Below are 27,340 nucleotides of genomic sequence, written 5' to 3' on the forward strand. Positions count from 1 at the left end.
AATGATTATCACGCCCACACACACACTCACTGAGTTGGGAGTTACAATGTTGTTCACCTGAACCTTCAGACCAAGTGGACACGGCGAGGTACTCGAACGATGGCAGGTGTGCTTCAGAGTGTGTCAACAGCATTAGTCAGTGAATAAAAACCTCGCCCTGCGCTGAACGCAGGAAGCCGGTTGATTTTGCGTCAGGTTCTTTCTGCGTTGAATCAACCCATCTGACAAGATCCCTTATCCCAACAGCCAAGACGCAGAAGGTATTGACGGATGTGGGTGAGGTGACACTGACAGTGAGTCCTGGTTCGTGCTGGGAATCAGGCTAATGAGTTGCGGTTGGTACAGATGGCCTAAAATTAGCATCTGTCTCTTACATGTCTGTGGGGAGTGGCTAATAAGGCCGGCGCAGCAGGTGATGGCCGGGACTGGAAATGAACCGAACTGATCCCCAGAATCACTTTTTCTGTAGTTGAAATGAAGAATCAGCAAGAGGTGATGCTCCTCCTGTAAACTTTTCACCTCTCTGATGAATTTACAGGCGCTTCCACCTTAGAACGGGTCTGATCGGAGTCTTCCCAGCACTGGAAATATCCCTCCCTTGAGATTTCATCTCCCGCACGCTTATTTACTTCAAAGATAATCTAAATTGGATTAGAATTACATCCAGATTCAAAATTTCATGCAATAAATCATCTATTAACCGTAAATCACTGTGACTGTTTCCACTTTTTATAAAAAAAAAAAAAAAATTATTCATCTTCTTTCCAGATGCTGGCAGAAGTTGCGCAACTGGGACTATGTCTTCCTGGGAAATGAGCGATGAGGATCAAGCAGCTCCACTTTTTTTTTTGATGCCGACTTGGATCAGCACTGTGTGTTTAAGGATTACACAGTGCTTGCTCCTTGTAAAAATGTTTTGTGCAAGTGGACGAGCCAAAAGATGTTGGCAAGCCCAATGCCGGATTGGACAAAGTTAGCTGAGAAGTCATGAAAGCCATTTTTTCTCCCGAGCCTGGAGTCAACCGACGGCCGGATGAGTACGCCTCATGTCGGCATGTGACGACTGCAGCTTGTGCCAGGCGATTTAATTCTATATGGACTGTTCGTTTTGGACGTCTGCGCTACACTCAATCTTGCTTGGCGGGGATTCAGAGCAGAGTCGGATACTTCGATTGCGTTTCATTCAAGCACTTAAATAGAAAATATGTCAGGTGAGATCATGAAGTGGGACTACAGTGCCATTCGCGTCCACTTGCGTAAACTTCCAAAAAGCAGCATGCTGTCCTCATGAAACTTTAAACTATCACCGATCATAACAATCATACTTGCAACACACTCTACAGGCATGGGAATTCCCAAATTTAAAAATGCCTTGAATCATCACAACAATCAGGTGTTTTTTTGTTTTTTTTATTAATCGAAGTCGGGTTGTGCCAAACATAAGGCCCATGGACCAAAAGTGGACCGCAGGAGGATTTTTTTTTTCAAAGAAAATAGTGATATTTTAAACACATTTCTTAAGAACACAACACAACACTTGGCCGCTATAGACCAACAACCTCTCTTTATTCTGTGTCCATCAAAATAGGCTAACATATAATGAATTATTAGAAAACAAATAAATCCTTTTGTAAAATCAGCTGTCCAGAAGCAGTGAGAAACCCCATATAGTCAGAATTATGTGATTTTTACATTTTTTTAGTGCCTATGTGAGCATGTGCAACAGACTTTCAGTCCAATTATTACAGGAAACGCATAAATATGCACAATCAAACATCAGTCGGACTCCCATTTCCTGAGCCCATACTGTACGCTGACATTAATGACCGCTTTTCCTGATTGATGCCCTTGTGGGTGAGGCAGACCCAAACGATTTGCATAATTTCTTTGGACCTGTCGTCCATAACGATGTACCAGCGCCACCGTCTGCATGTTGAGACACACTGAGGGCAGAAATATGTCACATGTGGACACTTGTGCCCGTTTTCAAGTCAACGATTTAGAAAGTGGAGAGAGGCGGAAACAACCAGTATATACTAAAATAAACTGACTTACTTTCCCGAGCTGGATCCAGAGTGACCTCATTGTCTGTACTGGCAGAGTCGGTAAATAAACTCACAATCCACTTCTTCGTATTTAATGTTTCAGTCACTTAATTCCTGTTTTCTGGCTCAATAATGTGAGCGCTATCTGGCTCAGATAAACAGGGAATCAAAGTTTAATGCCACAATTGTTCAACAAGTCAATCAATCTGTCTTCTGCCATCTGTGCTTTGCAGTGATTGGTTGATGAGGGGAAAGGGGCGGGGACTGGGAGTTAGTTTAAGGGACTAGCATTGACCAGACGTTTTATTATTGTGTTTTGTGACCCCAAACTTCTGTGCCAACTGAACTTGACACTTTGTGAGATCACAACATTTCAGAAAGTTAGATTTGCTTAATATAGATTATCTGCATTTTTCTAGCCATTTCGTGTTTTTATTCACATTCGCAATGAGATCTAATACCTACAAAGATCTTTTAGAATTTCTTTTCTACAGTACAGGAACTTTTACACCAAGAGATAATGCTTCGATGGACTGAACGCAGACATTCCTCAACAACTTCATGTTAATTATAAAGTGTTCAATCCAAAGAATCAAGGTCTTTATCAATTATTCCAGCAAATAATCTGATTAGCTTCACCAGGACTCAGCTGGGATTGGTTCCCACGACCCTAAATTACATGATGCAGTTTAAAAATGGACGAATGGATAATCTGTAATGTTTTAGCTCTGAGGAGCTTATATTTAAGAGAAGTTAAATTTAGATAGGTTTCTGAAAGTGCCCTTAGTGTCCACTCGGCACCTTGCTGAAAAGTTCAATTTCACTCTTGTTTTACAACTGCTTAGATTATTAAGCTCCAATAAAAACAGTTCTTCGTCTTGCTCTTCTTCATCTCTGCTTATCTCTTTCTCTCACACAAGAATGCTCACAAGTGAGCAGCCACATTTACCAGGCCTAACAGCAGCTCTTTGACTCTATTCTAATGATTATCTACAGTTCTGCTACACTGTTTGCAGCCAATTACAAGCTTAATTGGTTAAAAAGCATCCAGCAGCAGCAGCAGCCTGTCCCACAGAAGTGCATTTGCTTAAAAACGTCTGTAAAAAACTCAAATATGTGTGTCATGTTCTTAAACTAAATAGTGAATACAGTAACAAAGAAGAAGTTGCACTAGTGAGATAATAAAACATCATTTGACATTTTAAACACATAAAACAACTTTTCATGCCTCCTTTTTTGGAAGCCTGGTGTGTAAATCTCATTAATCTTACTAAGGATGTTGCAGCATTCTTAATACCAGGTCAGATTTTCCTGGACTCGTTTCCTCATCTCCTTTTCCTTTCACTTTTCCCACTGACTTGATACACTAATACAAATGTACTGTGTGTTTGCCCACCTGTAAAGTCTGGGTGACACACCTCAGCTCAAATAATAGAGGACAAGTCATAAAACAAGACAACACTGCAGCATAGGAAGTTCAACAACAGTCTCAGCACTGGTTTCCAGCATCTTAGCTTCTCATCTTCTATTATAATCAAACACATTTCAAGGAAACGCAACCGTAAAAAACAAGTAAGGCACAGGAAAAGGTAATTATTAGCTAATACTATACAAATTAAATGCATCAAGTGTCTTACAAGGCAAATAAAGCTCAAATGGATTTATTTGTTGGTTTCAATGCCATTTTAGCATGTTGATTAAAAATTAATTTGGGTTAAATTAACAAATAATAAAACAAAAGATGATTTCAAGGGATTCCTCTACTTAGATAAGTTGTGCCATTTTAAAAAAATCAACACTGAGAGGTAGAAGATGCAACAATAAGATATAGTGAAAAAGAAGAAAGAAAATCCTTAAAAAAAAATTGTATTCATCTTTTTGTGGTAATGATGACCAACTTACAATAATTCTGGATAGATTTTTTTTTTAAATTAATGTAACGACAAGTCTTTTTTTTTTTTTATGTCTTTCTTTTCTTAATTATTATTATCTATGAAACTTTGACATTTTGTCTCACCGGTGTCGGGCTCCTCGCCTCCTCCGTCCAGCACGCGCAGGTGACCTCCTCCTTATTCTCCTATTCCAACTGAAGACCCGCACACAGACCCGCCGCAGCGTGCCCCACGCACACAGAGGGTCCCCGCTGCACGAGCCGCGGTGTGTGAGAGAGAGAGAGAGAGAGAGAGAGAGAGAGAGAGAGAGAGAGAGAGAGAGAGAGAGAGAGAGAGAGAGAGAGAGAGAGAGAGAGAGAGAGAGAGAGAGAGAGAGAGAGAATGCTGCCACCGCGCGGTTATTTAATGCAATATCCCCAGACTGTGTGCAGGTTATTAGGAATTGCAGATGCACTTTGCACTTTGCACGTGCTTTGTAGTGTTGTCTCAGTTGAATTAGAACACAGGTATCTAACACAAATATGTCAGGTGAGATCATGAAGTGGGGCCACAGATACGTTGTGTCCACTTCTGTAAACTTCATAAAAACAGTTTACGGTCCTGATAAAACTTTAAACTATTATTTACTGTGGCCACCATAGTTACAACACAATATGGAGAGAAGAGAGTTCGGATGTCAGTGATGCTGCCATGAAAGATAACTACCTTGTTGGGTTGCTGTCAAACTAAGCCTCGAAGCCATGCTGTCAGGGTGAATTTGTAAAAAACAAGCATAATGTAAAAGCTATAGGAAATGTTTTTGGACATCTCACTGTATTTTGTGCCAGCGACTTTACGTTTTTACATGAAGCTGACAACTTGCACTTATAGTGTAATAAATAACAACTGTATTTGATTGAATTTCACCTAAATGTTCAGCTATATTTGTGCTTTAATGCAATTATTAATTTTACTATAATACTTTTACTAGCTAATTACTTTTTCTAATTTCCTCTCAATACCAACAATTGTAAGAAAGATGGACAAGTGCTAGAAATATCTCATTGTTATAAATGCTCATAAGGTGTTTGCCTCGACGCACATGTGCAATGTAATCCAACATTGCGACTGTGTCATAAAGTCTACTTTTACAAAGTCGACAGCTGTTCTTGCTTTCTATTCTTCTTCCTGTGCACCACAGGGGATGTAGTGGGAGCGGGTGTTGCACAGGACTACACAATGTTTACAATAATGAATATTTCATGTAATCTTCATAGAAAGTGCATGATATCAATACAGGGAAACAGGTAGAGAACCCTAGTGCATGATTAAATGTGAAAGTTGTGAAAATATATACATTTTTAGTGCAGTTTGTAGGGTTACTTCTCTAGGACTTTACTCTTGTACTTTGGCTTTTATTTGCATATATGTTTGAAAGAAACACGCGCACACACATTACTCTCGTGTGTGTCTCTAATACATCCATTTCCCACTTTCTGTATTGGTCAACCCAATCAATTTCATTAACCTATATATTTGCACTCACTTGTACTGATCTAATGTAAGTAATGAGTGCTTTGTTGTAATTCCGTGGTGCAGTTTGATTTGCAGGTGAAGCAGTGGTTCGCTCTGTCATCTCATCGTGGATTCAAATACTGGCCAGGCTCTTTGTGGAGTTTGCACGTATATTCTGCCCTCGCCCATGGTCAGCTGGGACCGCCTTTAGCTCTCCACGACTCCGAACTCGATGAGGCAGTGTCGAAGATGGATGGATGGAATTTGATTTACATTTTGCGCTCTGAAAAACATGCCGCATATGCAGGTTGATTTATATCCAGCATCTTTGTAATGCAATATTTGAGTTTATTGGTGGGTCCCGTTATCTGTAATAGTTATACAAGTGTTGTTTCTATTATTGTGTGAATGCTGAAGGCATTCACACAATTTGATCTCAGCACTGGAGACGCCATGGAGCCTCCAAGATCAAAGATCAGCATTTTTCTCTGGGGAAATGCAAACCTCGAGTTAGATACAGTATTGGAACTTTAAAAAAAATGTGTGCGCAATACTTGAAATTACTTGGAAGCCTGTGGAGCAGGTTGTCCTGCACACTTCCCTGTATCAGCAGGAGAGCTGGATTACGAGCTGCAATGAACGCCTCACGCTCCGCTGTGCTTACTTCACGTTCCCTCAGAAAAGGCAGCGCCAACAATGAGATGGTGGTAATCTGAGACGCTCAAACCGGCTCGGATTAAACAGATTACCAGGTGCAGACAGTAGACACCTGGAGGGACTTGTCCTGAACTTCTCAGCCGCTTGTAGTTTTAGTGAAAAGCCTCTACGGCACCTGGATCAGGTGTATAGAGAGCTGAGTCGCCCGCCGCCGTCCTGAATGTCTAAACTACCGGGAAATGCAGGTGTGTCGGTGCTCGGGGACAAAACCCTGGAATTCTACCGGGACCCGGTGAGCTTCTGCCGGCAGAGGGCCGACAAACACGGCGGCAGGGTGTTCCACAGCCGGCTGCTCAACAGACCCACGGTACTGGTGTGCTCCGTGCTGGGGATGCGGGAGCTGCTGAGTGGTACGTAAAGTCCGGACGAGACGGCGCGTGCGTGAGTGTTTGTGTGATCGTGCCGCTGCGCGAGGAGGCTTCGTTATCTCACATTTATACAAACTAACGAATCAGATGTTTTCATTGAATCAGTTTAAATCAGCAAGTTGAATTCGTTTGAGTTTGGTACTTCATCACTTTAATTTCGGGGAAAAAGAATAAAAGAAAAAAAACGAAGTTCTCTATATGAGGGGGGGGGGGGGGGGGGGGGGAATCCACTTAGGATTAGTGTGATCTCTCATGGGAGAAACTCGTGATGCAGCTGGACAGTGACATGAATAAAGTCTCTTTTTCCCCCACATTTGCCTTAAAGGTGAAGCATGCAAAGTTTGATTAAAACCACATCCGTCCTTTAGGTGGCAGTATTGAGTCGCTGTAGCATCCATGATGTCTTACAGTCATTTCATCAGTTTGTTTTTAAAATTTCCTACTGATTGCTCTTCAGTGTGACATTTCTGTTGTCAGACCGAGGACCGTTGTCATGCCAACTGACAACCAAAAACGCAAAGAAAGTTTTACCTTTATACTTGAAAACCAGGTCGCGTCAACGGTGCCGAGACCAGGTTTGTTTCTTCAGGGGTCACAAACCAGGGAATTAATAGCAAAACGGCTGACAATAAAAGTCTACTCCTTTGTTTTCATTTGGGTTTCAGTTCAAATTTGTGGACATTTTCTTTTGTCAAAGTTCCTATTTTACCGGTAATTTCATTGTTTACACTCTGTAAGCGGATTGGGCCTTTAAATGGGTCTGTTTTGGTGTTATGTTTGGAGTGTCATGGTTGCGGTTGTCAACGTAAACCTGAAATAGTAACCTGATAGTTTTTGCCTCTGGGTAAATAAAGAACTGGAATATGAGATGCAATTGGTAAATGTGTAATTACATTGATGGAAAGCCACATGGCCATATATAACAAAATTGCTCTAATTGGAAGCTTTGTGGGCCAAATTGATGTTGTATGTGGTCATTTGCAGCAAATATTACCTGTATAAGGTTTTTGAGGAGCTGAATGCTATAAAAGATGGTTACACCCTGAGCAGTCGAACAGGTCTAACACACAGAGACGGAGAACTGGAGGAGCATCGCTGAGCAGGACGAATCGTGGTATTAAACGACGTGTGAAATGGATTAATGTGAAACGTCAAACGGTGCCGCGTTTGATTGTGAACACACACGTTTCCAAGTGTCATAATGTTCTGTGGTGTCTTTCAGAGAAGTCCGGTGTATTTCTGAAGGATCCAACCGATCTGATGACCAACGTGTACGGTGACACCGTTGTTACCACGAATGGTAAACACACACACACACAAACGTACAACCGAATCACAGATGCCGAGTCGTACAAGTATTATCTGTACTCGCAGTGTTTCTCAGGCCTTACGTCCTCTCAGTGCCATATTTCACATGCTCCAACCACCACACTTTTTATTGACTGTATACTCCCATAATTAAATACTGCACATGACACGAGTCCTCAACGTGTGTGTTGTAGGCGAGGAGGCCTGTCTTCTCCGTCTTTCCCTCCACAACCTGTTCACAGGACAATGTTTGCAATCATCAAGTGATTATATCACCAGGTAAGGAAGTTAAAGCTATTATAAAGTTATTCGTGGTATTTTGAGTGACGTTTATGTCGGTATGTTGTGAACAGTAACGTTGAACCAGAAGTCGTTACTTCCTGTTCCTGAAATGTAAGCAATTACATTGCAATGTGGTTTTGACACTTGTCGTGCGTCAGAATGAATCCGTGTTACAGAAATAGAGACCTTCTACTAAACTGCTCATGTTTCTCCCTCCAGAGTGTGTGAACGCAGCCTGAAGAATCTCTCCATCAGGTAACAGTGATCATCAACCTCAAAGCAACCAGTATTTCTGGTCCTGTTCGCATGCATTAGTTTATATTTATACAACTATTGTGACTTTCCCCTCTTTTGTTTTATTTGTTGACATGGAAAGTAGAACAGTTGAGAGCTCATGCAAAGTCCACCGCATCACATGAACAAGTGATTAAAACACACATTGTTAAAAACACATGATGAAAGATTGATTGGAGTTACACAATTTTGGTTTTTAATGAGAGTGAATGTCTGATGGTAAAACCAAATAAATTCAGAAAATCATCTGGAAAAGTCAGTTTTAGATATTTAAGATCAAATATGAGCACCGAAGTTAGAAAAATGTTTATGGAATTAATTGACAAAAGTCTAAATTTGTTAAATTTCTGAATGTTTTTCTCTTAAATAACATGAAAACAGCAGCTCTTTTATGAATCGTTTCATCTTTCTTGACATCATTATTATTGCCGGATCCCTTGTCATTCATTGAGATCACTTGTTTTAAAGATTGTTTTGCAACTTTCCACTGTGTGATTCGTATTCTTAATATCCAATAAAGATGTCGACTGTGTTTTTAAGAACACATTCCATCTCTATAAACCATAAGCCAGAGTAAGATTTTTTTTTTTATTCTAAAATGTTAAAAAACAAAACAAAACACCACTGCCAAAAAAATCCCAAAATAAATAAAACAAGTTCAACTATGACTCCATACTGCCTCCTCGTGCACAGACTATCATTCTGTACATTTTACAAAATGTGGCTTCAAGCTTTTGTAATGGTTTTATTAAAAAAAACAAAAAACAAAACAAGCGTTATGTCTTTAAAATGCAAGAACCTTATCAATCAATCACCTGATTGAACGGTTCCTCATGGGTAAACACACACCACAGAGTTTTTCTCAGCCTTATCGCATTCAGAACTTCCCTCTGCTTGAAAGTTCAATCAATAAACTGCTGAGCGAGGAAGTTTGGTATTTGTGAAGCCACAAAGTTAAAAGTCCAAACAGTCTGTTTGTAGAATAAACACGGGCCGGTGGATTCTTAGTGTTTCGATACTCTTGCAGGGTTTCGCCAAAAAATGCATCATTTTATTTGACCAAGTTTTTTTTTTTGAAAGTCACCGACTGAACAATGAGACTGGGCTGAGATACTGTGATACTGCCATGAAAGATCACTATCTTGTTGTGAGCAAGTTTTAAAAATGCAACAGCTATAGGAGAAGTATTTCTTTTGACATCTCACTCTATTTTGTACCAGACAATAAAAGCCTTTGGTGGTGTCTTGGTGTCGTAGATTTAAAGTGTCTGTGTCTATATGTGTGTGCAGAGGGAAGCCAGAGTGTGTGTACTCTCTCTTTAAGCTTCTGGGAACGGAGCTGGTCTTGGGCCTCTTTTTGAACGTGCGAGCGGAAGACCAGCCCGAACTCTTCCAGGAAATCATGCAGCTCTGCACCCAACACTGGCACGGTACGTCTGAGCTCGCACAACTCACTGAAAACACTCCAGGCACTTTTTTTTTTTTTTGCACTCTTATCAACTATTGTAGTGCTTGTAACCACGGTGAGCATCTTCACAGACTTGAGTAACCTTTGTTGCCAAATCAACCACTTCCTCTTCAAAAACATTAGTGTGTGTGTGTGTGTGTGTGTGTGTGTGTGTGTGTGTGTGTGTGTGTGTGTGTGTGTGTGTGTGTGTGTGTGTGTGTGTGTGTGTGTGTGTGTGTGTGTGTGTGTGTGTGTGTGTGTGTGTGTGTGTGTGTGTGTGTGTGTGTGTGTGTGTATAGGTCTGATCTCTGCACCGGTCAACGTGAAGGTTCCTCTGTGGTCATCGGGTTTATCCACGGCTCTGGAGGCCCGGGACAAACTGATGGACATCATCAAAGACAAATTGCAGAACGACAAGGAGGGGTGAGACCACACACCACCACCACACACACACACACACACACACACACACACACCACCACCACCACGCACACACACACTCCCATCAAGAGCAAACTGAATGGCTGTTAAATAAGGATACTGGTTCAAAATGTGCGTTTCATCGTTTCCACCAAAAAAAAAAAAAAAAAAAAAAATCCATAAAGTTTTGTTGTTTTCACCCTCTATGTTTTGATACTCGCAGTGACATTTAGGCCCAAACCACTCCGAGCGCCGTTGTCGTGTAAACGGACACCCAAGTTTCGCATTTTCTCTTGAAATCGATGGTGAAAGTCGCCCCGAGCGTCCGAACAGTTTTAGGCCGCACAGCCGTCATCAATGACCTCTCATCCATCATCGCTCCATCCTTTTGTCTCATTCTCACAGATGGATTTACAATTTCATAAACAATATTTACTTCCACAGTGAAACTGTGTTGTTTGCGGTATTGAAGCCAGTGTGAGTGATTTACAGACGCACAAATCCTCCCTGAAAACAACATCCGTCCTTGGCGTGTCATTCTCATGCACGAAGCTCTTTAAAAAAAAAATTTCTTCTACAAAATCAAAGCCCATCGGAGGCTTCTGATCTGTGCCGGTGCTTTGTTTTGTTTGTCTGCCTGCTTTTAATCATCTGTCGCACCTCACACGCGGGTCTCTCCGTCCAGGTTCGTGGGCTCTCTGGGCTCTCTGCCTCTGCCCGACTCCAGCTGTGCCGCCCAGCACCTCCTGCTGTTCATCTCCGCTCTCATCCCCAAAGCGCTGGCGTCGCTGCTCACCTCCTTCACGCTGGCACTCAGCGGGGACCAACAGGTACACCAGTGCGGGAGAAGAGCTGACGACTAAGAGATCCCGCGTGCGAGCGGATGAATGTGACAGTAATTCGATGCGATTGTAAGATAAAGAGGAAGGAAAGCTGATTAAGAAGTTTTAAACCCAGTTTGCAAGTTAAAGCGCAAAACTTTGGATGGAATCAAATTAGTAAAACTCGGTTTGTTTTTGAATGATCGATGCACTTTTTAGTGCTGATTTTAAGATTTATTTATGATAAATGAGAAGTGTCATCTTTTTCCCCCTGAATTAATCTGGTATTTCTTCTTTTTTTTTTTTTTTTCCCCCCAACAAGTTTTGGCCCAACTTTACTGTTTTACTAACTTGAAGAGAGATTTACATTCAACTGTATTTTTCCCTCAATTGAAATTAATAGATTACTGTAAAATAAGGAATTGTTCTATTTTTAGCAATTATTAAGATACACTTATATTAAAATAAAATTCCCTCAGGATTTATGAGTTAACAAGTACTGGAGAAGAATTACTAAGATGAATGACTGAATGACCACAGCCCCTTATACCTGCTGAGTAAATGTCATCATGACTCAATGTCAGTCGAGAAAAGAAAAAATCAAGGCAGAAATCACGAGGTAATTATGGACTCCAAATCATCTCTCACGACCATCTGGAAAATATTTCAAGAATTAAATGATTTCTGACTGAATGTTCATGCACTTCTTTTAAATCAGAATTTGAAACACTATTATCAGCTCAAGCTTTAATATAAACAATAGATTTTACTTTTTCATTGTCTTCATCTTAATAAAGCTTTTGATTTATTAATTCTTCTTCTTTTTGTGCCTAATTGCCTTGTTTTAATATATTCCTCTGTGAAGCACTGAGAATCCCCTGGTGTCTGAATGGTGCTGCAGGAATCAATTTGCCTGGCCTGCAGATCAATTCATGATACATAATTTTTGGCTTTAGTTTTTTATGATTTATTGAACAAAAAAAAACCCAACTCTGTCTGTTGTTTGTTTTTTAAGAAGCAACTTTTCTCTTCACGTCCAGGTGGAAACTCGTCGTCAAGCCACGGAAGACCCCGGTTACCTGCACAGAGTCCTGCTGGAGGTGCAGAGGTTGTGGCCGCCGTTTATTGGTGGACGCAGGATAGCTGAACAGGTACGATCGCTCACCCGGCCTCCATGCAACATTTCACTTTGATTGCAGCGCTATCGCCCCCAACATGAGTCATTTCATAGATTTACACGAAGGGTGAACTCTTCTGACATTCTGTTATTAAGAGACCCAAGCAGACAAACAGACATTCACAATAAATGATCCTGAATGCTGTTTTTGTCTCCAGTGGGGTTTCAGATGTCACTTCAAGTATCCTTAACATTATAAGTTTAGAGTTGACGCGTGCGAACAATCCAGGAATAACATCTTGTTGTTGTAATACTGTGGTTTCTCATTTTTTATGCTCATTTGTGGCACAAAATATGTTAAATTTTATTGATGCACTTTTTTAATACAGTCTATAGAAATGAACAGTTTTACAAAGTGTTTATCAAGTGTTGTATGCTGTGACTTGTTTTGTGGCGTTGAGCTCGTAGTTGCTTTCTGATTGATATCGTGTTGGCCTCTAGATGGCGACAGATGACTAATTAAGAGTCAGGTTCATCTCTGCTGTGTGTTTGTTTCAAAAAACGGATTTCTAATGACAGTGTGTGCTCCTTTCTACCGTCTGGACATGAACCCGACTGGACAAACACACAAGGTTCAGTTTGTCTTGAGCGTCTCCGAAGAGCCGATTCATCTCTCTTTTCAATTTGTCCTCGTATAGTTTTATTTTAAGGAGGAGGGTTAAAGCAAGACCAGTTTTAATCTACATCGATTAGAGAAGCTACTCAAGCGGCTTGTTTACTAATTAGCTTGTACTTAGCTGTACTCGGTGTTCGAGCAGTGCGTGCGTGTGCGTGTGTGTGTTTTCAAGGGAACACAACACATGAGACATCATTAGGCAGAATAACACAGGCACTGAAAACCGCACATGATGAGTGTTAAGTCCTGGCGTTGTTTGTGCACGCCTCTCACACTCCTGGAGGTTTTCTGCTGGGATTCACTCCCAAATGATGAGGCTTTTAATTTCTTTTCCTCATTTATTTGTGCAGGTGAAAAACCTTAAACAAGCAAACACCAGTGTAACTATACAAAATACAATAAACACTTCAATCAACAATATTTCAGAAATATGGCATAACAACTATAGTAAATTCAACAAGTACCCAATATATTAAATACATTTACTTTAAAATAAACTATTTCAGTCAAGTTATCACCAATTTCTCAATTAATCATTTAACCCAAATAATCATGATATTTAATTCATTAAGCAGTATAAAATATAATTATGAGATTTGAAGTAATATAAATATACAAGACATTCTTTAAAGTGCATTTCAGCGGCTCAAGTGCAATTCATCACAATAATTCATTTTCTTTAACAATAGATTACACATATTGTATATACACATTGATGTAGCAGCTCTTTACAACCCAAACAACAACAACACCGCGGTGAGATAAATAACATTTAGGCTGGATCAGCCACTGTCCACACCTAAAGTGAAACGAGCGCGTTGGTTAAAAAGTTCATATTTCTGAGCGCCCACGAACGCAACATCCAGCGTCGGCACCAAATGTCCGTGTGGAAAGCCAGGGTATCGGCTTCTTACCGGCAGTCGTCTCCAGTCTTATTTGGTGAGTGATCCTCCGTGCAGCTCACCAGTTCGATCCCTTGATCGCGGCAGTCAACTTTGTTTTTCCGCTCTTCACGCTCCCAACAGCTGATCACTTTCTACCCGGAAGCTGCTTCCACCTTAAATTAACACCTGGTGCGCACTGTGGGCTGACCACGGGGCCAGATGTGGGCTGGCTTAACGTCACTCGACGCAACACCTCCCACTCAACCTTCCTGTATTCATACAGGCAGGTTGCAGAACTTCGAGGCGAACTTATTTTTATTGAAAGGAGTCACTGCTCCTCTATAGGCAGAAGGACGACGAGCCGCCTGACATCTCTTCGCAGCACAACACAAATAGAACTCCCCTTTTGGTCAGGGGGTGTTGACCTTTGTTGCTGCACTGGAACACATTGGCCAGGTGCGACACGGACTTCGGCATCTCTTACAACACCCTTTGAGTCCGAGGCCACTGTGACAACTCTTCCAAGCCTGAACTGGCCTCGCAGAGCATTCTGGTCACAAAGCCAAACCACATCCCCCACAGCAACGTTCCTTTCAGTGAACTTAGGTCTGATGAACAGGTTTGGTCCAGCAAGTTGGCACCACGCTTTCCAGAAGCTGTTGACCTGGATTTGGATTTCTTGAAGGCGCTTGAAAGGATAGTTGACAAAGTCAAACGACTTGAAATCACCATCTTGTGATGCTCGTCCGAGGAGGAGTGTATTTGGTGTAACATACTGAATTCGGCCTTCACGACTCTGGACTCTTGCATCAATAGGCCGCTCATTTGCCAGATTTGCAGCCAGATGCAGTGCTGTGAGAAATTCCGTGAAGCTAAGATTTTTGGACATGCCCAAACTTTGAAGGGCCCTCTTGGTCATCCGTACCGCAGCTTCAGCGGCTCCATTCCGATGTGGAGAATCGGCAGGTAGCACCTTCCATGTCCACTTTGTCCCATTACCTGCAGCATACTCCTCCAGACTTGTTGTGTTCTGGTCTCGCAGGAAGGCATACAAGTCCTCCAGTACCGACCTTGCACCAATAAAGTTCGTCCCTGGGTCTGACCAAACTTTGAGTGGGTGACCCCTGATGGAAACAAATCTTTGGTAGGCCATGAGGAAACTTTCTGTGGACATACTGCTGGCCAGTTCTATATGAAGGGCTCTGCTCACCATACAGCAGAATACAACTCCCCAGGCCTTTGTGGACACTCTCTTTTTGATGTCATCTCTCACCATATATGGTCCGAACAGGTCAACGGAGGTGAACTGGAATGGAGGGGCAGGTCTTGATCTTTCCACAGGTAGATCGCCCATTACTTGCTGACAGACTTGAGCATTTGCCTTTCTGCAGTGGACACACTGGTTGACCACTCTTTGAGCCAACCTTCTCCCTTGCACAACCCAGGCTTTCTGCCGCATCCTGAGCAAAGTTCCAGCGACCCCTTCATGCCCTTTCTGATGACTGTGGCGAGCCAGTAGAGTCCCAAGCCAGGCATCGAAAGGTATTAGTGGGACAACGGAGCAGTCTTCTTTGTAGTGCTGAATCCTGCCTCCACACATCATCAATCCACTGGCTGCATCTTTGTATACAACCAGCCTATTTGTTGTGGTGCTGGGGAAGGCTACCCCATCTTGTGCTGCCAGGCAGAGGTCTCGGAAGGCATCTTCCCTCTCGTTTACAGTAACAACGCCAACTGACGGAACTGCCTCCCACTTTGACCTCCCTTCGGCTTTGACACGAAGAAGCTTCTTTGCTGCCCTCCAGACCATTGCGACTGACTTTATTAGGCAAGTGAGATTGCTGAACCGTTTGATGTCCAACAGTCTCGTGGCGGTGGGCCCGGCAGGTGTTCTTTGCAAATCCGTCTGGATTGATGATGAAATCTGCTTGAGTTCCTTCTTTGTTTGGGCCCGAGTCACTGCAGCAACGAAGGTCTTCTTCTGGATACGTGCAATATTTTCTCTTGCTTCGGCAGCAACATCTTTGGCAGACTTAATCGGCCATTCTTTTTCAGGGCGGCTTAAGAACATGGGACCCATCTGCCACTCTGAACCTTCATCCAAATCTTTGGGCCGTGCCCCCCTTGAGATTATGTCAGCCATATTGAGCATCCCAGGGATCCACCACCAATCTTGGATGTTTGTGCTGCTTTGAATTTCTCCAATTCTATTGGCGAAAAATGTTTGATAGCCATAGCTCTCTCGTTGTATTGCTCCCAGAACAGTCTGGCTATCAACCAAATGGTACCATTTCTCCACGCAAATCCTGCAGTGTTTCAGGAAATACTTCTTGAGCCGGGCCGCGTAAACTGCTCCGCAGACCTCAGCTTTAACTGCATCGCCTTTATGATCCAATGGTGTCAACTTGGCTTTAGACTCAACCAGTCGTACAGTCACACCTTGAAGGCACTCCCATCGCAGATATACCATTGCGCCATAAGAATTTTCACTGCCGTCAGAGAAGGTGATGCCATAGGGCTTGCCGCTCGGGTCAGGTGGTGTCAGGGATCTGGTGAATCTCAACTGGCTGAGCTCAGCGTAATCTTCAAGCAGACTCATGGCGTCTTCTCGCAGGCCGTCAGATAGAGGTATGTCCCACGTATCCTGTGATGGGCTGTACTTGCTCTTCATCTCTTGAAAGGATCTCCTCACTAGGATGGCTCCCTTCTGTTTAACTGGAGTCACAAGACCAAGGGGATCATACAGTCCAGAGACTTGACTTAGAAGCACCCTTCGAGTGAGCGGATTTGGTGTCTGTGCCCTTACTTCATCTTTTGTAAGGTTTTCTCCCAACCTCATCTTCTTTTTCTTTTTAGAAAAGTTCACAGCTACCATCAAGTGAAGCTTGTCGTCTTCAGGGTGATAACCAAGACCCAGGGCTTTATTGTCCTCCTCAGAGAGTTGGTTCGGAAGGACCATCATCGAGGGCTCATTCTTCTCCTCCTTTCCGCTTGTTGACCTCCCACTTTGGCCCGAGTACATCCATGGCTTTAGGTGAAAACCTCCGGCCTTTAGCATTTGCTCAATATTGGATATTTTCTGCTCAAGTTGGCTCTGGTCGTTGTGAGAGGCAAGAATGTCATCCACATATGCATCCTGCTCCAGTACTCTGCGCTCTTCAGAAAGGGTCATTTCCTTCCCCCCAGGTTGACAGTTTCCGCATTGACATCCACCACACCTGGGTTCACAGGCTGTCCGCAGTGAGCGTGCGAAATGCGTCCTGGAGTCATGAGCTGTGACGGTTATTTCTTCAAGAAGATCTGGATGGCAGCCGCCCACTGTTTTTCCAAGGGGACCGTCCCACAGGACGAGATCTCCAACGGATCGCACTTTTTGAGGGACAAGTTGGCCTTCCTTGTGACTAATGAGGAGCTTTATTTGTGTGGGGCGGACCAGTTCATGGAGGGGAACATCAGGAAATATCTTTTGCAGTTTCTTGGGTGACACGCAGTGATTCACCTCAGCAATGCTGTCAAGCCCATAACAAACCAGCTGGTGGGATCTCAAGGTTCCCTTTGGGGTTGTGACTCGGATCTTGAGTAGATAGCGCTTTGTCTCCACTGCGGCTTGCATCCCTCCGACACCATGAACTACAAGAGTCACATCTTCGCTCCTCAGGTTTAACTCACGTGCAGCCTCATGAGTAATGTAATTAGTGTCAGATGCCAAATCTATCAAGGTCCCGATCTTTTGTCCGGCATTTGCGATTACCTCCAGGATCATCATAATAACTGGGAATTCATGGAGGCCATTTTCTGCCAGCAGACTGTGCTCAGGTGCAGCTGAGCTGAATGTCTTCGACACAGAGTTGGAAAAGGCGTTCCGACACTGCAGAGCTAACTCGGGTGGCAACCTGGTCAGGAATTCTTCTTGGGCCTCCGTGTACCTTTTCCCTCCACCTTTTGCTGGATTAGGCTTTGATCCCCACTTCTGCTCACCTCCTTTGCGCTCAGACTTGAAACAGAGGTAGAAGTGATGACCTGGGATTTGAGCGTCCTTGCAGCCCTCATTTGTGCACAAGAAGTTGGTCTTGCACTCTTCATCGTCAGTGTGGACCTCCAAACACCTCCCACATGCACCAAGTCTTCTTACTGCTTCTTTCTTTTCTGCCACTTTGAGTGTTTTGAATTTTTTGCAGAAGTACAACTTTTTACTGTGACCACTCTCTCCACAGACAACGCAAGCTTGGGGGGTTGATGATTTGGTGGTCTTTGTGCGGGCATGCTTTTCCGGGATCTTTGGTTCTCGCCTGCCAGGATCATCATCCTGTAACTGTTCCAGCTGTTCGTAAATCTTCTCCTGACTTTTCAAAAACTTAAGGAGCTTGTCAAACCTGTCGTCAAGTGATGCCGTCTCCTCCTCTTCAGAGGCATAAACCAGCCATTCCTTCTTTAGGCCTTCTGGCAGCTTGCACTCCAATGCTCTTGTGACGAGTGGGTTCTTCAGGGCACCTGTATTCCCCAACTCGCTCAGGTCCTGCAAAGCCTTCTCCACTACCTGTATCAGGTCAATGATCCTCCTTGATTGGTGACTTTTCACTGGTGGCAGCAGCTGTAGTTCTTCAACTATTTCCAAGGCAATGGCAGTTTTGTTTCCAAACCGGTTCCCGAGGACACGGAAGATCTCATCTGCTGTTCCATATGTTGACAGGCGAAGGTCCCTCGTCACCTTTTCTTCAAGACTGTCCAACAGCTGGAACTTCCTCACTTCCTTAGAGCCGGTACGTTCTCCTTGTATTTGGAGTGCTTCCCAATCCTTTTTCCAGGAGTAGTAGTTCCGTTTATTCCCATCAAATTTTGGGAGCGCCGTCGGTCTCAATTTGATGCCAGGTGCCTGGAAGTGGGGAGCTGCTTCAGCTAGCTCTTCTTGTTCCATCTTTGCCTGCATTAGAACAGCCTTCTCCGACACCAATGCAGGTAGGTGAGCTTCCAATTCTCTTAACCGCTGCTGCGTGTCCATCCGGTCTGCATCTGGGGTCCAGCGGTTCCATTTGCGGAGGGATTCTTTTGCTGCCTTAACAAGCCCTTCAAAGTTCTTGAGCATAAGGTCGTACACCTCCAACTTCAAACTCGGTTGTGTTGCTGAGAGGCGCTTGTTTTCCCTTTCAGCTGCCTCTAATGCCAGGAAAAGCTCGGAGCAGCCAAAATTGTTCCACAGGACTTTCTGTATGATTGACTCGACTTCCTCGCGTCTCGCCTCACACTCATTCACTGTCCTTTCAATGTCCGCACATATTTCTATTTCTTCTTTGGAGGCGGTTACATCTTCGGACTCCATTTCAGCATAAGTTGTTTCCAACTCATCATTTGCTTCCATTACCTTTTCAGCTTCTTGTGTAACTCTGCTGAAGGCTTCTATAAGGTCTTCCGCTGACATTTTCTGACATGACTTCACGATTGAGTTTGCCAATCGAGAAAATCTTTGTTTGGCAGTTGTCCGCTCCCTTTTCACCTGCTGCAGAGACTTTAACTCAGCCATTTTGGAAGTGTAGGTAGTTTTTTATTTTATTTATTTCTTTATGTTTGGTTGGAGCATTGGTAGGATGGTGTTTTGATGAGCTGTGATCTTGGAGTTTAGCGGAAGTTTCTGTACTTTGTCTTGGGAGTAGCTTTTCAACCAGCTTGAAGCGGTTTTTCACTGTTAAGTCCTGGCGTTGTTTGTGCACGCCTCTCACACTCCTGGAGGTTTTCTGCTGGGATTCACTCCCAAATGATGAGGCTTTTAATTTCTTTTCCTCATTTATTTGTGCAGGTGAAAAACCTTAAACAAGCAAACACCAGTGTAACTATACAAAATACAATAAACACTTCAATCAACAATATTTCAGAAATATGGCATAACAACTATAGTAAATTCAACAAGTACCCAATATATTAAATACATTTACTTTAAAATAAACTATTTCAGTCAAGTTATCACCAATTTCTCAATTAATCATTTAACCCAAATAATCATGATATTTAATTCATTAAGCAGTATAAAATATAATTATGAGATTTGAAGTAATATAAATATACAAGACATTCTTTAAAGTGCATTTCAGCGGCTCAAGTGCAATTCATCACAATAATTCATTTTCTTTAACAATAGATTACACATATTGTATATACACATTGATGTAGCAGCTCTTTACAACCCAAACAACAACAACACCGCGGTGAGATAAATAACATTTAGGCTGGATCAGCCACTGTCCACACCTAAAGTGAAACGAGCGCGTTGGTTAAAAAGTTCATATTTCTGAGCGCCCACGAACGCAACATCCAGCGTCGGCACCAAATGTCCGTGTGGAAAGCCAGGGTATCGGCTTCTTACCGGCAGTCGTCTCCAGTCTTATTTGGTGAGTGATCCTCCGTGCAGCTCACCAGTTCGATCCCTTGATCGCGGCAGTCAACTTTGTTTTTCCGCTCTTCACGCTCCCAACAGCTGATCACTTTCTACCCGGAAGCTGCTTCCACCTTAAATTAACACCTGGTGCGCACTGTGGGCTGACCACGGGGCCAGATGTGGGCTGGCTTAACGTCACTCGACGCAACAATGAGCTTGTTTAAAGATTTACTCTCTTATTGTAATGTGATCTTTCACAGGTATAGTTGTTGCAATCTGGTTGAAAGTGTACCTACTTTACAGATATGGCACACTGTACTGATATTCTCCACTGCGTATGTTGGAACTTTAGATTTTCATTCATTAAAGAAACATCAGCCAACAGGATACCATGTATTCTGACAGCAGTGCGTTCGGGGCACCTCTGCCTCCTCCCACATAAACCCATCAGCGACCACTGTGACCTCATCAAACCGGCTTACGTAACCTCCCAATCACAGGCATCGACCCCTTTCTGTGATTGATCGGCTCCGCTTCCCCCCGGAAGGAAGGAAGGACGGCAGCGGAGGGATTGGAGTGTGGGTGTTTTCGATGGGGGGGGGGGGGGGGGGGGGGGGGGGGGGTGCTGTGAGGCCGAGTGGAAAGTTTTGACACTTCTAGGAAACGCAGCGTTGATTCATGGCGGCCCTGGTGGGACGCGGCTTCATGACGTACAAGCTTGTAGAGCGTTTCAGGAAAGGAAGGAGCGACAAAGAAAGGGCCAGGGGGTGTCAAACATAAGCAAGGGGCTCTACTCCGAAATTTACGAAAATCCAAATTGTAATAATTTCAAAGAAGGCATTGATTTTTAAACACATTTCTGAGGAGTAGTAGACACAGCAGGACACTGAGACCCGAGCGGAGATATTGGTGACGCTGCCATAACGGCGAGCCTCATTGCTATCAAACTCGACTTAAAAACCATGTTGTCAGGGCGAGTTTTTAAAAGCATGCACAATGCATCACTTGTATGAAAAGGTTAATGGACATTTCATTGTACTTTGCTGCACAAGGGTTCAATAAACAATGCTTTATGTTGAGATTGAGGTCATTTTCTGTAGTAACTGTTTGATTTTGGCTTGTTTTTATTTAGTTATTTTTATTTTATTTTTATTTTCCATTGTTTTATCTAATTCTAATTGTTCCTTCGTTCGAAATAAAAAAAAAATAATAATAACGTGAGTAGTGCCACAGTTGTGCATTAGGGGTCAGTGTTGAGCCAATGGACGAGTTATGACAATTTTGCTGTTACTTTGTGGTTTTAATTGTTATTGAGTTTATCAACTCAACAGTAGTTCAGTAATTCATGACCAACTATGAATTATATTGCTCATCTTCCTCTCATACGGCATCAGCTTAACGTTCACACTATAGTCGTCTCGTCTCAGACGACATCGACACCTTTGTACCAAGAAAACTGCAGCAGCAAATTGACAAATTGTTCATCCATTGTCGGTACGTCCTGGTAGCTCTGTTACCATTAACATCCGTTTACTCAGAAGTTAAAGCGAGACTTTTGAGTTAAACATTAAAGTGGATTTCTTAACTGTCTTCAGAGTTGGAAACCAAAGTAAAGTCTTGTTTTGTTCCGACCCTTATAAGTTAAAGTGAAACATGTAATAGAAAAGTCCCTTTTTAATGTATGATGTGGTGTTTGACTTGCCTCCTGGCTCTTAAATTCTGACTACATACGGCAATAGCAGTATTCTCAAAGCTGCTTTGGATTAAATCCATGTGTTGATTTGGGTTTTTTTTTTTTTTTTTTTTTTTTTAACAGCGTTACATAATAGTCAAGACAATTTGCATTACACATCTTTCGCCACCCACGGGCCAGAAGTTAACCTTTAACAGGAGCCTTCGTCATGCGAACTACTACAGAAAAAGAATGGCCTGATTCTTCTCTCTCTCGTTTCTTCTGGAGTCGTCCTGTTTCGTGACTCTTGCTTGAACATGGAGCGCAGCAGCATTGTTTATTATCCTGCAGCCTCATTCTCTCATTGAAACGTGCTGGTTGCCGTGGGGACCGCGACGCTGTCCTAGCATCGGTATACCCAGAAAACCTGATTCAAATAAGTCATGTCAGGGTGAAAATGATGCTGTAGAGATTTCTCCTATTGGTGTTCTGGTTCAACATATCATGTCCAGGACTGCAGTAGCAGTTGAAATAAATAAATAAATTTAAAAAAGCTTTAAAAAGTGCTTGGTAAAAATTCACATATATGGGGATTTTGTAGATTTATTTGCCATAAAAAAACACAGTAAGTTATTTCCCGTTAGTCCTATATTTCTCATTTTAATGAGAAAATATCAAATATTCAATTAACTCAGTGCACCAGCTTCAGGCACAAAGTGGTATTACAAGACATATAATCGGATTTTCTTTGGTAGGCTTGTTAACTTCTGTCATTTTTTTGCATTTTTCATTTGCGAACAAATAATTGTTGATTTATTTAATCTGATATTTGGTCACCATTAATTTCTCCCTTTTATATATATTTGTAAAAACAAATACCCTCAGTTTTAAGGAAAAGCATAAAATATTTTCAGTATTTTTATTGGGATATGTTAACAAAAGCATTATATCAGGTGCAATGAGACCAAACATGCAGTAGATAAAATCCATCATTTAAACAAGTTGAGATGTGTGTTACTAAAAGAAGTGATGACTGTTAAAACACTGTGTTAAAGATTTTACTAACATGGTGAGGAACCATTATAGTACAGTTATTGCCTCACATGTGTTTTCACCAGATTAGGAGAGAGCGTTTGAATATTTTAATAACTGAAGGAAATTGCCAGTGATTTGGATTGAGAAATAGTCGGTATAACATTAAAAGTTAATTATTAACAGGCTATCCCGTCTCTGGCAAATGTATCTTTTAAGAACTTCAGGTGAGACGTAGAAAAGCACAAGGCAGGTGCTTTGTCTCCTCTGAAAGGAGCCAGTGAGATGTTGATGTGTGTCAGAGAGGTGATTAGTATTCACCATCAGGTGGAAAAAGGGGGGATCTCCTTCAGGTGGAACAAAGATATGCAGCAGTGTGTGTGCATGTGTGTGTGTGTGCGTGTGTGAAGTCATTGAGGGCAGAGGCATCGCTCAACAAGAGAGAAAAAGGAGAGATTTGTAAAAGATTTTCCACTCCAGCAGAGAGAGGCGGAGAGAAAAATGACGGCGGAGGGGAGGAGGCGCAGCGGGCCATTAGTGCAGCTACTAATGGACGTTGTGAATAGATGAATTAAAAGCGCAACAATTGTGCGAGGAGTCTTTTTGCCCCCAAGGTGCCTCGTTCCACCAAGAGCTTAAAAGGAAGGGAACGGGGACGAAAGAACTTTTTATTGAAAGCATCGTTTGGCTTTTCAGTCGGGGTAAAAACGTACTCCAGTGCGGGTTTCTTTCATATCAGTGTTTCAGACATCTTATGCAGTTGGGAATTCAAACAAATCTTCCAAATCCACGTTGCTCGTTATATAATGCCGTGGTCATTAGCTGTTAGCATAGCAACCAGTGAACAAACCCATTATGCAACTGTTAGGTAGGTGAAAAAGTATAAAACGTGTCGCTGTAAAACCCTGAATAGCATCATTCTATGTTGATCCTGTTGATGTGGACAAACGGCAACACACACTCTGCACAGACTACGACAGAAGTCAAAACTCTGAAAACGATGTAGTTTTCCTGTTGGGCCACTCGTTTGTGACACACACACACACACACACACACACACACACACACATACGTGTGCGCACGTTGAGAACAATACGCTATAAACATTTATTTCCTTTAATTATTTCATTTATTTGAAGTCAAGTCACAGAGACAAGCATCTGATTAATGACGACCTCTAGAGGTCATACAATCAATGGAAATCAATGTAGTTAGGGTTAGGGTTAAAGTATGGCCACAAGTTGGTGCTGTTGTTTATATTTGTGATGAAACCACACACATGCAGAGAATAATACATTATAAACATTAACAATGGCAAGTAGACGGACATTTGTAAGCACAGACTGTCAAACTACCGAGTCGCAGGAGAGCATGGAGTGTGAGTCATGACACTCTGGAGACGAACATTGTTGTTGTTGTCCATCTACTGAGCATGTGCAGAAGAACTGTTTTTCGACAGCCGTGGTGTGCGTGGGCAATAGCGGCATTTAAAAAAAAAAGTAGCATTTTATCGCTGTTGCTGCAAAGATGCAGTGGGAACGTTTTCAAAAAGTTGCATTTTCGGAGACTCTGAGGAACGTGTTCGTGTAAACAGACCTCCCCCGTTTTCACGTTGTCGTGTAAACGGTGCCTGAACCTACTCACCTAAACCCCGTCTTCTGAGCATCTGGTACCACAACGTGAATTAAAAATGTCACTTTTCAATAAAACGGAGGGAATACCACGGCGTACTTGAAAATAATACAGTGACCCGTGACTTTCCTTTGAGTTAGGTTTAGACATCAGACACACTCATGTGACGTGTGATTGTGTGTGTGTGTGTGTGTTGCTGCAGGACTGCACCCTCGCAGGGTTTCACGTCCCGAAAGGCTACGGCGCGGTCTATATCAGCCACGCCGTCCACCGGGACCCCGAGGTGTTTCAGCAGCCCGACGCCTTCCTGCCGGAGAGATGGAGCGGAAGGTGAGGATTCAGGGGACGTTTCCTTTACACCTCTTTGCAGAAATAGCTTTGAGCCTCCCGCCTCTCCAGAGTGTGTTCACACTCACGGCGGAGTTAGATCAGGCATCCAGGCCGAAGCATGGGGAAGAGGAAACGGAGGAGATCCTCCATCAACACACACCACCAAGCTTCATTATTTGAATTTATATTCTGATCAGACTGAGCACATCTGGACAGATACACCAGGCGTATGAAGGGGGAAGATATGCATTCAACGGAACCATCTGAATTGAATAGAACCAAAAGAAAGTGATGGAAGAAGTCCCAGACACCGTGTGTCTCTGACTGTTAGGAAAGTTGATATTAAAAGTGTCACACGGTTTATTTCAATGTTTCTGCTCCAGAATCGCTGAGATTTAATATCCTAATCTTCTCCATCTGAATTCCAGCCGTTCATGTTGAAACCAAACCCAAAGCAAATGTCTTTAGCCTGAAACTGTACCAATACTCAGAGAATTTTCTTGTGTTTTTTTTAAATGAAATATCTAACAAGCTACAAATTAATGCAAGTGAATTGTTATTGTTGCCCGACTTGCATATATCTCGATGAATTGTCCACTATAGTAACAGAAGCAGTGCTTCCACCATCTACAAGGAGATGAAGCCCAAGCATTTCCACAAAGTATCGTTTTCACAGGTGATTTCCGCTACAGCAGAATTAAGCGTCACACTAATAAAATGACAAAAGCTGCAAAATCTGTTAGATTTTTTTGGATTGGAAGTCATATATATATATACACACAGTTTCCATTTCCTGATTTTAGCTGACATTGCAATTGTTTGTTTGAATACATAGAATTAGAATTATATTCTCAATATCTCACACAAATAAATTACATTCCTTTTTTATAAACCCCCACAACTCAATTCAATATCAGATTCTCGAGCCTGAGACCCACTGTTTTTCGATGTACCCCATAATGTTATCTGATCCATCTTCTTCACTCATTCATGCTGTTAGTCTGCCATTTTCCTATTCATGCCCTTCCTCCATTCACCTGTTTATTCTCATTCATGCTCGTTCACCCGGTGGAAGAAAAGAGAGAGAGAGAGAGAGAGAGAGAGAGAGAGAGCGGCGGGGGGCTCAGAGGTAGGTAAATCTATGAATGTATGTATGTATGTAGGTAGCTGCTGCCATGGCAACCGGTCACCTGCCTCTGTGTGTGTGTGTGTGTGTGTGTGTGTGTGTGTGTGTGTGTGTGTGTGTGTGTGTGTGTGTGTGTGTGTGTGTGTGTGTGTGTGTGTGTGTGTGTGTGTGTGTGTGTGTGTGTGTGTGTGTGTGTGTGTGTGTGTGTGTGTGTGTGTGTGCGCACGGGGGGGGGCTGCTTCCTCTCCCATGTCTCCCCCTTTGGTGTCTGATGGGAGGCAGAGAAATGAGTCACAGAAGATCCTGTTTTTCTTTTTTTTCTATTTCTCTCTTCAGTACAAACTCTGCGATTCCTCTAAAATGAAAAATCTCTGATTGAATTTGACAGATTGAATAAATGAAAGCAAAAGATTTACAGACACTCACGTACACTGACTTTTTAATTTTTCCAGCTGGAAAACAATGATTGATACTTACAAAGAGGAATTTTTCATGCCAATAAAAAAATATATATATTCATTTTGATCAGCTTCATTACTAAAGTATAATTTTGTGCCAAATATGTGCAGATTTGCGATATGTACTTATGCAAAAATAAAAAGAATGATATGGTGAGTTGGGAGGTGATAGGATTCACAGATTTCTGCTACATCAGTCTGATTCCCCTCATAAATAAGATCATTGCTATTATAACTGTGAACAACAATAATCACAAGATGCCATGCTTAATAACATCTGTAACAGGAGGTGTTTTCAACGTGCAGGAGTGTGTGTGTGGAGCCACCAGAGAAGGAAATGTATGAATTAACAGGTATAGCTGCTGCCATGGTAACTGGATTTTACCAATGGGGATTCCCTGTCTGCTTTATGTGTGTGTGTACATTGAACACGGGACTCAAAAATGAGTCAGAGGAAAAAATTCCTGCCTGATTACATCAAATATGTCATAATTGATAACATTATTATGGGATAGATTATAAGATCATGAGCTGTGAGAGGGTGGATCTGGTCATTTTCTGACTGTCGGTAAAATCTATTTCAGCCTGGGAACAATAAGAGATAATTTCTTAGAAGCTTTCTAGGCAGTCAAAGTTTATATTTTTCTCTTTTTTTTGTTGTTGTTGTTGTTGTCCAAAATGATGAAGTCATGGCGTGTCTTTTTATCATGACCTGCAGTTTATCTCGAGTGAATCAACCTTGTAGGGCAAATTTAAACCACCTGCCACGTGTATTTCTTTCTGCTGCGAGGTGATCGTGTGTGCGCGTGTGTGTGCGTGTGTGTGTGTGCGCGTGGGGCGGGTTTAACCGCTTATGTTTGATTGATCTTAACTGCTCCTCGGACCAGTAAATTTCCCACAGGATGAATAAATATCTGTCCATCTATAAATGCCTTCCTGTACGTACGTTCTCTATATCT

General features: G+C 42.5%; 1 protein-coding gene across 1 annotated transcript in view; it reads left to right on the forward strand.

Annotated features, from left to right (window-relative positions):
* Positions 1-6,308: 6,308 nt before the first annotated feature.
* Positions 6,309-27,340, forward strand: part of LOC308140576 (putative cytochrome P450 120) — a gene marked incomplete at its 5' end in the record, with an annotated part of 30,241 nt that continues 9,209 nt past the window's right edge. The window contains 9 exons of the mRNA XM_080510412.1: positions 6,309-6,498; positions 7,739-7,816; positions 8,019-8,103; positions 8,326-8,361; positions 9,690-9,829; positions 10,146-10,269; positions 10,952-11,096; positions 12,128-12,238; positions 24,670-24,797. Coding sequence (XP_080366538.1) covers positions 6,309-6,498; positions 7,739-7,816; positions 8,019-8,103; positions 8,326-8,361; positions 9,690-9,829; positions 10,146-10,269; positions 10,952-11,096; positions 12,128-12,238; positions 24,670-24,797 — 1,037 coding nt within the window. The remainder of the gene's footprint in view (positions 6,499-7,738; positions 7,817-8,018; positions 8,104-8,325; positions 8,362-9,689; positions 9,830-10,145; positions 10,270-10,951; positions 11,097-12,127; positions 12,239-24,669; positions 24,798-27,340) is intronic.

The sequence above is a fragment of the Blennius ocellaris genome (assembly GCF_963422515.1).
Source record: "Blennius ocellaris genome assembly, chromosome: 15".
Taxonomy (NCBI): Eukaryota; Metazoa; Chordata; class Actinopteri; order Blenniiformes; family Blenniidae; genus Blennius; species Blennius ocellaris.